This window comes from Pleuronectes platessa, chromosome 23 (genome assembly GCF_947347685.1).
Source record: "Pleuronectes platessa chromosome 23, fPlePla1.1, whole genome shotgun sequence".
NCBI classification, from domain to species: domain Eukaryota; kingdom Metazoa; phylum Chordata; class Actinopteri; order Pleuronectiformes; family Pleuronectidae; genus Pleuronectes; species Pleuronectes platessa.
The window spans coordinates 5,288,108-5,302,651 of record NC_070648.1 but is presented as its reverse complement, the minus strand read 5'-3'; the positions used below and the strand labels follow the sequence as shown (position 1 = coordinate 5,302,651).

The following is a 14,544-nucleotide window of genomic DNA, read 5'->3' as shown; positions in this document are numbered from 1 at the left end:
GTCTTACAGAGCCTGACTTTGTTTGGATTCTTTCTTCCTTCACCTCAGTTCATGTGATGTTTCAGATGATCTCTGTTTCTTATCTTTCAGAGGATGACAGGGATGTTTTGCTGCCTCCACTGACCTCACGACTGATCACGTTGTTTGTGCCAAACAGGGAAATTCTCAGACGCTGTCACGGAAAGGGCGTAGTTAGGCCTCGTGTGTTGCTAGGTGGCCTCATCAAAATAAACAGTCCAGGACGAATAGCTTTCAAATGTTGCTCTGCACCGACCTCCAGTGGGAATATTACCTCCATGCCCAAGCAAACAAGGAAAAGAATCATGACCAACGAGAGAGTTTACCTCAATTAACTTTTTCAACAACTTTAAATTTGCAAGCAAAACTTCCTCATGCCTGAGTCTCTAAAAATAACAATTCCTTGAGCGCACCGGTGCGTCAGGAGCGCAGCGGTGCGCCAAAACATGGAGGAGGAGGAGGGCGTGTGCGTAAATGGCACAAGGCCCGAGCGCAGCAGGCGCAGACGCACAGGACAGAACGTGGGTTGTGACACGGGAAATAACACGTTGCTTCAGATGCATGCGAAACTTGTGCTGCTCGACAGGTTCTCGTTCGTCTCTTGACAGGAGATCCCCTACTCATCTGTCCAAGCGTCAAGTCGGACAGGAGTCAAGGTGTCACATCCGGTGGGTTTTCACAAAAATAACCGCAATGAGACGAGTGGGTTGATGGGAAGCTGCAGAGATAAGGTTTGACTTTTATAACCAATAGCTCCTTTATACGCAGGGTTAGAGTTGATTCGTTTTTACAGGACAGTATATGGACTTGGTTTATCTTTGGTTTGATAAAGTTTACTGTAAAATTGACTGTATTTTTAAGGCACTTTTCCAGTTTGTATCCTTCAAGTCACATTGACCCATTCATGTTTCTGTTTGCAGTCTCTAACAGACACCATTCTAACACTGCTGGAGGGGTTCACTATCCAGACTCTGGGACCAGGGAATCAAACCATCAACCCTTTGGTTAGCGGAGAACCCTCTCTACCTCCTGAGCCCCTCTTAGGTGAATCTTAATGAAATAAATACCGATCAAATGTCCTTGATCATAAGAATGCTGAATTAACAGGTTCCACGTGTCACTTTAGTGTTAATATTAAAACCATTAGAAACAGATGCTGGTGAGAATCCGGTGGTTTAGGGGTTAAAGTTCTGACCAACCGAGTTCAAGTCCGGCCAAAGACCTTTGCTTCATGTCATTCCTCATTTTGTCCCCTCCTGCTTCCTGTCATCTCTCCTTTGCCGGCCAAAACAATCAAATAATACAAAAACAGGCCAATTTGATTTCAACACATGTTTGTTGTGCAAGACCAGGCATCAAGATAAAACGCAGGAGCAACAACAAAACCCCTTTTAGATAAAAACAAGCAATCAAATGTACTTTGTATTTAGATTAACACAAATGTTAGTGTTCCATCGCCACTGACAAGGAGCAGACTTCAATAACTTCACCCAACAGTGAACTCCAACAAGGTCCATAGTTTTGTGCTATTTGCAGCATGTTTGTGTATTTGCATCTGTTGTGACTTTTTGCAGGAGCATGTGTTTTTCTTCTATTTGCATGTGGTTTGCAGTGCGTGGAGCTGTCCAGGGTCCACCGCAGAACAGCGACAACGCTTGTTTCTTTAAAATACACAAATGGGTCAATGACAGATAAAGCTTTTTTACAACTTTTTATTTTAAATTTAGATGAAATACATATTTATGAGATGAAGAACAATGTGTGTGAACAAGTCTAACTTGTTTTCAAAGTGATTAAATTCATTTTTAACAGCATTTTCCTCAAAAGCCGGAAGCCTTTTCTTTCTTTCTTTCTTTCTTTCTTTCTTTCTTTCTTTCTAGCATGTTTCTGTATTTGCATGTGTTGTGACTCTTTGCAGCTCATGAGATGAAGTTGTTTTCTTATTTTTCTTCCATTTCCATGTGTTTTTCTCATAGACTGGTTTTTCTCAAGCTGCATCGCGTTGAGCTCTCTCGGCCACCGTACTACTCCACCTGTTACTCGCGTTTACTTTGAAGAGGCCACTTCCGGCCGGTGCCTGCGTGCCGCCGCGCCTCTTGACGCCTCCTCAGCCGCGCTCTCTGTGGGTGAAGCCGCAGGAGCAGCGCTTCCATAATGCGGCCGTGAGGTGAACGGAGGAGGAGGAGGCGGAGGAGGAGGACAGCGGCGTCTGCACCGAGCCCGTGTCCGCCCACCAGGCACCGGAGAGCGGGGAGCGAGATAGAGAGGATCTAGCCACCATGTCGAACCGAAAGCACCGGGACAACCAGGAGATCTGCGCCCGCAAGGTCCGGGAGCTGGCCCAGTCCGGAGTAAACAAACACTGCTTCGAGTGCGGCCAGCCCGGGGTGACTTACACGGACATCACGGTGGGGAGCTTCGTGTGCACGTCGTGCTCCGGAATGCTGTGAGTACAGATCCCCGCACAGCATCCACCGCACACCGCCCCCCCGCACATTGTCCACCGCAGCGGCAGCAGCGTGATAGTAAAGAGGAAAGTGGACCGGGGGCCTGAGACCGCATCGTGCACACACTGATTCTTTAACCGTGCGTCTCATCTGCGCCCTTTTTTATTGCGTAAACAGGGGGAGTGCTGGTGCGGCGGATGCGTGCACACGTTCATTTACGCAGTCTCTCTCTCTCTCTCTCTATCTCTCTCTCTCTCTCTCTCTCTCTCTGTCAGATACTTGCTCATTCATTTCGTCATGGTGCAGGTTTGACACTACCTCTCTCTCTCTCCCTTCTCTTTCTCTTTCTCTCTCTCTCTAGGCTCCTCTCCAGTGTGGGCGTGCACACGAGTGAGTGTGTATGTGTGTGTGTGTGTGTGTGTGTGTGTGTGTGTGTGTGCATGTTCAGCCTACAGTCCCAGCACTCCTCATCAGGAAGAAGGTCTCAGCACAGATATTATTGCGCAATCCTGCACACCTCGCAGCAGTGTCCCACTTTGTACCCCCCCCCCCCCCCCCCACAGCATGGAGAACACACACACACAGATGCACACACGCACACACATTCAGGTTGTGGTGATTGCAGGGTGTGTGTGTGTGAGAGTGGCACCTTCTTCCCCTGACACCTGTCAAACAGTTCCACCTGCTCCTTCCTCATGTCTCCTCCCAGAGACCAGGAATCACCGCACCTCCTCCTCCTCCTCCTCCTCCTCCTCTTCCTCGTTTATGACTCTTAATCCCTCTGTCCATCTCTCCTCCGTGTCCCAGGAGAGGCCTCAACCCTCCCCACAGAGTCAAGTCCATCTCCATGACGACCTTCTCCCAACAGGAAGTGGAATTCCTGCAAAACCATGGCAACGAGGTGAGTGAGTGACATCCTTCAGGTGAAGGGGGGTGGGGGGGGGGGGACTTTCCCGTGTTGTTTCGAACTTTGTGAGGTCGTCCAAGGTCACGAAGGCAAAACGCGGCTGAAGTTTTATGTTTCAGCTTTTTTCAAACTTAGGATGTGGAACGTGAGGCGTCCCTCGTTGGGACCAGTTCAACCAGTCTTTGTGGGCGAGCAGTTTTTGGGAAGAATGCTGCTGCTGGGTTCGCACGGTGCCAAGAAACAAAAGGGACCAGCTCTGTTTGTCCCACCCAAACCACGATCCATTTCCTTTCTGTGTCCTTGTGTGTGTGAGTGTGTGTGTGTGTGTGAGTGAGTGTGTGTGTGAGTGTGTGTGTGTGAGTGTGTGTGTGTGTGAGTGTGTGTGTGTGTGTGTGTGTGTGAGTGAGTGTGTTTCTATGTCGGGAAGACAGAGGATCCAAACTGTTTTTAAACCAGGCCACTGGCTTCATAGAGAAATATCTCACTCAGTTCATTTTATGGCTAAAGATCTCTGGCTAAAATGTAATTTAAGAGATATTCACTAAAAACCTTTGTATGTTTATATAAATAACAATTTACGGTTAGTTTTCATATGTTAATCAGCTTATTATTTCTTGATTGAGCCTTCGGTCATTGAAATGTAAGAAAATGGCAAAGAATTGTGTGTTTTTTTTATCACATAATTGTTTAAAAATATCCAGACTGGGTTAGTCAATTAGTATTTGTCATTATATCTATACAAATACATATATTTGTGTCCACTCTCCGGCAGATGTATCCGATGAATCACAATCCGATTCTTTAAATGTCAACATCAAGAACAATAATCCAGCATCAGTTGAGCCGACAACCAATCTGTGACAGCTAGCCAGACAACCCCCTCGATCCGTCATGTGACCACCTGGCACGTTTAAAATAAGCCTATATAGATATTTATTGTCTTTTTTTAATCAGTCTGACTTCCTGTTGTGTAAAAACACGAGGCTCCAGACAGCTCCCACTCTCACATGGGAACCACTGGTGAGGCCGGTGCTCGCTCCGGAGCTTACATCACACACATGAAGTGTTGGAGTGTTTTCAAGATGAGTGCTGTCCATTTTTAATCAGCTCGCTGTAGTCCAGGATGTTGGAGTGTGTTAGTGTGTTAGTGTGTGTGTGTGTGTGTGTGTGTGTGTGTGTGTGTGTGTGTGTGTGTGTGTGTGTGTGTGTGTGTGTGTGTGTGTGTGTGTGTGTGTGTGTGTGTGTGTGTGTGTGTGTGTGTGTGTGTGTGTGGGTCAAGTGTAATGTGAGGGTGGAGGCAGAGTGTGTCGTCCAGCTCGTTCTCCTCTGAGGAGCGATGATCGGGGCCCGTCATGATTCACAGGCAGTAATATCTGCAGCACTCTGACTCTAGTGCTGGAGATGAATCAGTGATAAAAACAAGCCTGTGTGTGTGTTTGTGTGTTTGCGAGTGACTGGACGCCACTAAACGCCTAACAAAAGCAGCGATTGTTGTTTGATTTCATGCTCCAGCAATTAGACACAGACCCCCCCGCCCCCCTTCTGATGCTGTGTGACTTTCAGCGAGCCGCATGATTTCTCACTTCTCCTTTCAAATGTGTGTCTGTTTCTGTGTGTGTTTGTGTGTGTGCTCAGATCGGGAGGAGGACCTGGCTGTGTGTGTTTGACCCAAAGACGGACGGCTGCTCCGACATGAAGGACTCTCAGAAGTTTAAAGAGTTCCTGCAGGACAAATATGAGAAGAAGAAATGGTGAGGATCAGTCCCGTTACTAATTGTCGTTTTTAAAATACCGATCACGATGCTGATTGTTTTCTAGATTCATTGTTTGGTGAGTAAAAGTCTCCGAAAGTAAGAAATGTACAGTTTTCTAAAATTAAAATGAAGAATGAGGGTTCAGTACATTTAGCTGGACGGCTACAACTCCAACTCAGAAACAGTAGCTCAGGGATAAAAGCTGCTTTCTGTGCGGGGCTGAAAAAAATAGTTCTGGGTTTAAGCTTCAAGCCGTAGAAAATATCCTTCATCAATGTTTGATGAATAAAGCGTTGATTGTGTTTTTTTTTTTCTGTTTCCAGAGGCTGCTTAGTCACACAGACTCACTTCATGCTCCCATTATTCACAGGCATTTCTCCAAGAGTAAGAACCGGAGGGACGTGGAGGGTCCGTGGAGCCCGGGGGTCCAGGCCATGCCCCCCTCCCATGGTCCCCTAGCGAGCCAGGCCCCGGCTCACAACCTGCCCCCCAACGCCAGATCGGCCCGGCCCCTGGTAAGAGGCTCACACGTGTTCTCACTGTGCATGACACGGATGGAGGGAGTGTAGGAGATAAAGTTAAGGGGATTGAAAGTGGGTGAAATGAGGAGTTGGGAAGTAGTTCAAAAAGCCACCAGGGAGAATAGGAGGTGAAGAGATGACCTGAGTCGGTTTGAAGGCCGCAGCGGAGAGACAGAGACGGATGGGGGGGGGGGGCGCCCAGGTATCCTCCACATCAAAGCTGCTGCTCATGAATTATCGAGACCGCATGAAAGAGACTCACTTCTTCCTCCTTTGTCTTTTCTCTTCCTACCTCCCATCTGCTCCTCTCTCCTCCTTCCCTCCTCTTCCTCATCCCCTCGTCCATATCCAGTCCCAGGCCCAGCTGCCGCCGTGGGATCGAGTCCCCGCCATCTCGCCCGCCGACATGCGGATGGACGTGTTCACCGCTCGGCCGTCACGCTCCCAAAGCTTCAGAGACCCCTCTCTGAAAGGTCGGGGGGGCTTGATCTTTACAGGAGGGATAGAGAGATTTGAACTAAATCGGATCGATGCCTTCACCATTTGTTTCCTCCTCTCTCTGATTCAGACCCCACCCTGTGTGGGATAGAGAGACAGCGGCCAGGCTCCCTGTCCTCGGCGCTGGGGGCTCAGAGTCACGCCCCCTCCTTCCCCGCCCTCCCACGACCATCAGGTGTGTCCCCCACTAGACGCCTTGTTTCCTTTCCTTGTCTCGATCTAACCGGAAAAAGTCTTATTTTGAAAAATGCTTCCAAATAACCCGTATTCAGAGATTCTTGGATCACATTTACACCTTCATGGTTTCTCACAAATTAATGAATAATATGTCGTGAGTAATTTAATATATACAAAAAATATAAAATAGGCTGCAGCCTCAGATTAGAAATCCGATTTGTTGGGGGGTTGAAAATAGAATAACTTCAAAATAACCAAATACCATTTATATGTTGGTTTTGTTCTAAATCCAAAACGACTTCAGCCTTCTCCTTTTAGAAAAGGCCTGAACTGTCTTATCTACTGTTTGTGATGCGTATTGAAAGTGAGAGTTTGACTCTATGTCCCTTTCTATTCTGTGCGCTGTGCCTGTAGCGAGAACATGAACTGTAGCAGTGGACAGTGTCAGTGTGTCGAGTAGCAGAATATCTGGCTATCATTTCAAAGTGTCACTTATGGAAGGACATAGAGGGAGAAGCTCTTCAGCTGCATCTTGATTATGTTTTTCCATCCGCTTGGGTTCAAAAAGTCATTCGACAGCCTGCCGAGGTGTCCACGAGCAGGAACAACAGTTTTGTTAACTTGACACCAGTGACACTTACTCCTCTGTTATTCTCTCCTCTCCTCCCTCTGTTTAACCCCGCTCTCTTTCTCTCCTTCCTCTCCTCGTAGCCAGTAGCTCTTTCAAAAACCACTTCACTTTGGGTAAGACACTCGGCTCCAGCCGATGCACTTGCGTGTGTTTGCTGAATGGCTGCGATCAATAAGCTTTTTTTCATTGCTGCATCATTCATAATACAAGGGCGCTGTGCGAGCCGGGCTGGCGCTGACATGCTGATTTGATTATTGAGCTGCTTTCAGACATGCACTGAAGAAGACATTTAAAAAAATGTGAGGACGCAAATGTCCGAGCCAGTGGTTTCAACAAGGATATGTCCTCGATGACGTTTCTAACACCTGACAAAAATAATACACATATCTCCGATAGGAAATGAGGTGTCGGACACGTTGAGGTGTCAAACACGAGGGTCCAGAGCTTCTGGTGATAAGAGACAACGCTGCTGTCAAGAAAAACCAAGGACGATCTCAATCAAATGAAATATTCAGGCCCTATTTCTCTGACATTTCCCACAGTTCTGGTCTGAAAACGTCTTATTCTAAACAGTTTTCGAGAAGACGCTGAACTGTAATATTTGATATTTGATATTTGTCTTCATCAGTCAGCTTTGCCCTCTTCCAAGCCCAGATCTGAAGGCTGAGAGGGTCGAGGAGACCAGCACACATACTGTCCCCTCAGAGGAAGAGGAACAAGTTTAAAGTGACGCTATTTATATGCCGTAGCTGCTGCTGCTGCCAACCCCCCCCCCCCCCCCACGCTTATATATCTCCCCATGTTGGCGTTGAGGCACTCGTGAACTATGTAGGGCGCAGCTGAAATCCTGCGACATACACTAACAATGTCACAAACAAGTATCATAGGGAGTTCAGGTTTGTGTGTATCTGTAAACCCTCCTGTAGACGTATGATCACATTCTGAAAACACGCAGCATGTTTTATATCTACAGATATAAAACCAGTCTGCTCTGGTCTGTGTCCCGACGGAGGACAACAAGCTGGACTTTACTTATACAACCAAATGCAAACGTTGCACTGGCATGCTTTGTGGCTGATGCTTGATGAGGGCTTGCTAGCTGGATCCATGTGATTTCCTGCCTTTGTCACCGTCCAGCAATTGTACTTCTTTGGGTGTTTTTTTTTAAGATTACCCAGAAAGCTGCTTGTTTCTTGCTTGGGCTTAATTATGGTACAAATACGCTAATTATCATACGTCTGGCAACATTGTTCTTGTAGCATGAACATGTTAACGTAGCATGAGATAAAGTGCTTTATATCACATATGTTTTATGTGAGAAAACTTAAGGCTTATGCTTCTGTTTTTTTTAGACGTTCTGGACTTGGCTTGATTAAAAAATTCAATTTCTTAAATATTATCCTTTATTTATTTACCTTTTAAGTAAGTAAAGTTATGGATGAACTCTCCCCTGTTCCAATTTAGATTTAAATGTTACTAAAGGTAAAAGAGCATGTGATTTTCAACAGTTACTAAATGGACGTTTTATTTTGTCCCTGTGAGGCTCAAAATTTATTTTCAATCTTGGACAAAACAGCAGACTGTTTGTCGGGGCCATTAAGTTTCTATTCTGGGCTTTTGACCATCTTCCATGATCTTCCTGAGCAGATTGAATTCTAATTGCTGCATAAATTAGATCACCTCTAATTCCCCGAGGAGATCTGCTGGTGATGATAAATTGAAATGACTGAAAACAGCAGCTGAAGAATTATTATCACCCTCCACGACCATTTAGCATCTGTTCCGGAGCTTTCTATCAGATCACATGAACTTCAGCTGAGATCGTTTTCTCTACTCGACCAAAACAGAAGAAATTAGAAGCTTATGTTTATCTAAAAAGGAATAATAATATAAGTTTAATATATAATTTTGTATTTGCCTGTTTGCTTGGTTTCAAAAGAAATGCAGTTTGAATTCAGTTAATATATAAACAATGTAAAATACTTGTAAGGTCTATAAGCGACATATTGTGTGTTGCTCTTGAATGCATCAGCAGAGCCTCGCAGCTTCAACCTGCTTCTCACTGAGTCTGTGTTTCCTCTCCCTCAGGACGCACGGTCTCGGCCTCGGGGGCCACGGGGCCGTTCAGGGCCTTCCCCAAGTCCCTCAGCGTGGACTTTGGAGGTCTGAGCCACGCTCAGCCACAGGGTCTGCCCCATTCCCTGTCCCAACCCCAGCAGCATCCTGGCGGCGGCAGCCAGACGACCCCCCCGGTCGGCCGCCCCGGCCAGGACCGGTACGCTGCCGTGTCCCAGCTGGACATCGTCTTAGCCGACCCACTACCGACCACAGGTTGGGAAAAGTTTGGATTTGTACCTGAAGTTTCTGAATGAGCTCGTTAAGAAGGAAAACATTTTGTAAATGACGGAAACTACATTTACTCAGTTTCTGTTCTTTGTACTTGGACTTTAGAAGATCGAGGGTTTTAAGATTGAGGTACATGAGAGGGAATGAAACTAAGTACTGAGGTCCCGGTAGGCAGTATTTATTCGAGTATTTCCATTTTAAGCCACTTTATTATTGTACTCTACTGTTGGGAAATCACCTCCCCATCACTATAGATTAATCTAGCTCTGGACTAAACCTCCATAAGTGTTCAAAACTTTCCTGCAACTCAACCAGTTGCAACAGAAACTTGCTACACATGCACGTATTGATCAGCATTAACAAATCCATAAAGCATTAAATACTAATAGATCAGTTGCAAAGGCCATTTTGCTGCAGCTGCTTTTGCTTCCAGTTAGTAGAGTTGTGACTGTACTTATAGTAGCGTAGTATTATTTATTGTTGTATTTCTATTTCTATATAAACTAATGACCCGAGCCCTTCTTCCACTGCTTGTTATAGATAGACGTGGAGGCAGAGGGGGAGTTTGAGTGGGCGTGTGATATAGATGGTCACGGGCGGCTCAGCCCGGTTGCATAACGTCCTCACTCCAAATGCCGCGGCTGAAGTGCACACTCTCATTCATGGCTCCTCGTCGATTCCTTTTTATTTTTTATTTGATTTTGTCTCATAACAAATTGGCAGAAGTGCCACAAACATTTTGTCACTTTAGATTTTAACACAAATATCTGCACTTTCTTCATCTTACGGGAGTTATCCGTTTTTTTTTAAAGATTTGCAAGGATAAATCAAAAAACAATCGAGGGGTTTAAGTTTAAAGAACCACAGATATTAGTATATATGTTTTATTTTATGAGAGTTATGAGTTGTTTAAGTTTATAACTCTTTATTAATGTGACATGCACAGATCAAGCCGGTAGAAATGACCTTCACAGGGCGACGTTTTGACTTTGATACTTTGAGTCCATTCCACTTTTAGACTTTTACTACAGTGAAGAGGTTGAACCAGTATCTATACTTTTACTTCAGCCATTTTTTTTTTTTTATGTCAAGTATATGTACTACTACTTGAGTAAAAGCTTTTGCCACCTGAGTCCTCATAACCAAGATTGATGGGTTTCATCACGTGTGAAGTCCTGAGAATGTCCTACAAGAGGCTTTGTTATTCTCCCCCCCACCCCCCACCCCCCCCTGCCTGGCACAGGAAGGCAGGTTATTGATTTTCTGCTCCAGCTCCCTTTGATTCATATCAAGCTCAACATGGCGAGCGTGTTTTTATTCCGGCTGCTTGTTGTACTCGTTTGTTCTCAGATGACTGCCACGCTAAACATCGACTGTCTGAATTCTTTGTGACATGGCTACTCAACGCTTGGAGATGATAGCAGCACTTGATTTCTTAAATGAATGCTCCGTTTGAGCCCTGAAGTTGCACTGAAGTCTTGTTTGTGTGTGAAATGCTTGTTTTCAGCGCCACCTGCCGGCCCCCCGCAGTACAGCGCCATCTTCGGCAGCAGGCTCTCTTCCAGCTCCACTCCTGCCAGGTAGGAGGAGAGAGAAAGATCCCTAATCTCATCAAATACGTGTTTGTGATGATGTGAAGTGACAGGTGGTTAAAGCGTCTGAGCGCGGAGCTGAATAAAGGTCACAGTGTGATTGATCCTCTGTTTCTCTGCCCCCCCCCCCCCCCCCCCCCCCCCTCAGTTCCCCCGGTGTCGATGCAGTGTCCAGCTCCCAGACCTTTGCAAGTAGGTAGCAGGCACGTGGATCTGCACTGTATTTACAATCAGATCCTCAGTGGTTGAGCCCTGATTGGGATTCATCTGCAGTGTTGGTTTGAATAGGCAGGAATGTTCCCTGTTAACCCCACACACTGTCTCTCGTCCCTGTTTCTCCCCCTGTGTGTGTGTGTGTGTGTGTGTGTGTGTGTGTGTGTGTATGTGTGTGTGTGTGGGTGTCTCAGATTTCCCCAACCCATTCAGCTCCGGCTCTGGCTCCAGCTCTGCTTCCCAGCAGCCTGTTGCCCTCTCCCCCAGTAACCCCTTCAGCAACGCCTCAGGAGGTGAGGACCCGTGTTCACACTGACGTTTTACTCTGCTGCCTCCTGCTGCTGAGGCCGGTCCAGATTCCAAAACATCAGTACACGTGTTTTAGACTTTTAAAGTGTAGATTTTTATAAGTGATTATTCCACATAGTTAAATGATGACGAATATGGTAGCTTGATAAACAAAAAGTGGGATTTCCTTTCAGATTGCTTTGAGTTTCTGGGATTGATTTGCAAAATGGACATAATCCAGTTTCTGTATAAAGAAGAAAGTCCTTTCTCACAGATTACTTTTTGATTTATTTGCAAAACAATTTGTCCCTCAATGGACAGTTTTAGAAGGAAGCTGCTAATTTATATTGTTTAACAAATAACCGTTTTGTACACTTGAATAACAAAATAAAAGACATTTCTTTAAGTCAACACCATTACGGTTTATAGTTATAGTTATACAACCATAGTATACATAGTTATATTCCATATTTTGCAAGGAATCATGTGTTGTTTGCATTTTCAGTAATTTGGTTTACACAATTATTATTATTTTTCAAAATAAAAGCACTAAAGACAAATTTGACATTTCAACTAAAAAAATAAGAGAATAGAATAAAACGATGTTTGTGTCATTTACATCTCATCTGATGCTCACAAGCAATCGTGTTATTTTAAATTCCTTCATATTAATATTCATGACTCTGTGTCCGACGTGTTTCCGTTTCTTCTCTCCAGGTGACTCCAGCCCGTTTGTCACCTCGCCCACCTCCGCGTTCCCTCCGTCCGCCTCCTTCCCAACGCCCACAACCCAGAATGCATTTCCTCACGAGGCACCCAGCAGCCAGGAAGCCAATGGTAACGTTTATTATTATTTCTTCTGTCCTAGACCAATGTTTTATGGTCTAGGAGCACATGTCTTGTTGTAAATGTTCTTTCTTTGTGATAAATGTCTCCTGTAACAAGGTGGAGCAGAGAAGAATAGAGCAGCAGTTTGTTGTGTCGTGCACGTACAGCTCCCTCGGCTCGTATGGACTTAATAAGACTCTAAAGGAATATTGTTGCGTTGCAGAACCATTTGTCAAATGTGCACACAACTTCTTACATGGAACGAAGAACTTTGTCGTCTTTTCCAAACACTGCCGCAAATAAAGGCCCCTCTTTTAGAACTCGACTTTAATCATCCGACCACAAGGAGGCACCAGAGATTGTATTTTTTGTAAATACAGCCTGCAAATCAAAATCTGAAATATACTTGTATCACAAAACAAAAAGACTAACTTAATCTTTGACTTTAAAACGAGAATAATGGTGGACCTGACAAGCAGCAGTTTTGAGATATGAACTCTGGAAAATTGGATCCGCACATTTTCCAGAGTTTGCCTTTCACACTTTCAGAACATTCAGGCGATGGTTGACGCCTGGGTTGAGGAGGCAGGAGGCGTAAATCAAATGGTTTCGTTTACAGCATATTGCCATAAACCCCAAAAGCTCTGGAAGCTCGTCGTCTTCGTGTCCGCCTCGTTTTTCATCCTCAGATATTTGTACATATAGACGTTTTCCTGCTGTGTTCTCACATGAGCTCACTGGGATATATTTTACCAGAGAGATGACTGGAAAAGTCCTGAGAAACATCTGAAGGTCTGAAAGCTGCTTAGAAACACATCAGGTCCCATACTGCTATTATTTTGATAATACTATTTAGCTTTAGGTATGTACCATAAATCAGTAAACCCTCTTTCCTCGTACAGTACTGAAGGATCAGCTCCTTCAGAGCCACAGCGGCTGTAACACTGTCTCCTGCTCTTAAAACTGAAAGACGACAGTGTGTTCTGATAAACGACAGGCCTCCTCCTCCTCTCTCATCCTTACATTCAGTTATAACACCTGAGGAAACAGTGAAAATCCTGCGTCACACTCTGAGGCAGCCGGTGGGACTTCCACTCTGTGTGCACACGCTGCAGATCAAACACTGAGAGGCCGTGAGAAACAGACACACGGCAAATGTTTCATTATTTCAACAGCGACTGCGCAGGAATACAGATTCACACAGACAGTAAGGATCTGCTGCTGCTGCTGTCATCTGCAGATTCTGGTGTCAGGGCTGAACTTCTTTATGTGTCCAGGTCCTCGATTGGTTCTAGGTTTGTCCGTGTAAATGTTAATTTGAACTCGAAGATGAACTGATGAGAACTTGATGGCGGGAGGTCACTCTGAACTTGTAGTCCTGTGAAAGTGATGTATGAGGTGCACCCACGGGGAATCTCCTTACATCTGGCACTAACACTACATAGTTTTGTTCAAAAGCCTAGACAAAAATTGTGTTACAAACGTTCAGTTGTAGAAATGAGAGGTCAAAGGTCAAGGTTTACCTCATAAACCTTTTTTTCTGGCATTTTGAAGAACGAGTCGGGAGAGAATCCTTAGATTAATCCCCTCAAATTTGGCACGAATGTTCACTTGGACTCATTTTTCTGATGAATGGATTATATCTGAGTGGTCAAGGTCATCGTGACCTCACTTAACATGCGTCTGGACAAGTCTGATTCTTTTTAGGGAACCTCCTCAAATTTTGACTTTTGACGTTTCAGGTTTCGCCTCCTTCCCTCCGTCCGACTCTCAGCCCAAAGTCGCCCGGCCGATGTCGGTGAACCCGTTTACTGTGAGTATCCCCCCCCCCCCGCCTGGACGGCAAGTGCATAGGAGTGAAGCTCTCTTCTTCTACAAACCACCAGGGGGCGTAGTAAAAGCCTCGCCGCTCCTTCTCACCCTGCCTCTCTTGCCTTCCAGGGGAATGTTTATCCAAGTCGAGGGACGTCGCGGAACCCTTTCATCTGATCCTCCCCACCAGCACCCCCCCCCCAACGCCTCCTCTTACCTCACCCCCCACCCCACCCATCCCACCTCTGGGAACTGAGGGAGAAGTGAACTTGAGGAGTCGCTGCCATTTCAAGGCCTCTGGAGTATTTTCATCCTCGGGGAGGGAGGGTGCGGAGTCCCCCCAGGACCCTGCCCCGTGCACCCCCCCCCCCCCCCCCTCTCTCCTCGCCACCCTCTCTCCGTCTGTGTTTACGTGTTTGTAAAGGACAAAAAAAACAAGAACAATGTGCGAATGTAATTAAGAAATCCCATGTGTGTGTGTACGAGAGTGTCGGCTTGCTGTGTTTGTACGA

At 45.7% G+C, this 14,544-nt stretch overlaps 1 protein-coding gene across 1 annotated transcript; it reads left to right on the top strand.

The window, feature by feature from the left end:
- The first annotated feature begins 485 nt into the window (after positions 1–485).
- On the top strand, positions 486–14,380 carry agfg2 (ArfGAP with FG repeats 2). The gene is made up of 16 exons (XM_053415628.1): positions 486–749; positions 939–1,062; positions 1,995–2,464; positions 3,273–3,366; positions 5,008–5,123; positions 5,497–5,641; positions 6,000–6,120; positions 6,216–6,320; positions 7,034–7,066; positions 9,042–9,284; positions 10,807–10,879; positions 11,040–11,083; positions 11,299–11,397; positions 12,110–12,229; positions 13,963–14,033; positions 14,162–14,380. The coding sequence occupies exons 3-16, from the start codon at positions 2,298–2,300 to the stop codon at positions 14,207–14,209; spliced, it is 1,479 nt and encodes a 492-aa protein (XP_053271603.1). The 5' UTR covers positions 486–749; positions 939–1,062; positions 1,995–2,297; the 3' UTR covers positions 14,210–14,380.
- The last annotated feature ends 164 nt before the right edge of the window (positions 14,381–14,544 follow it).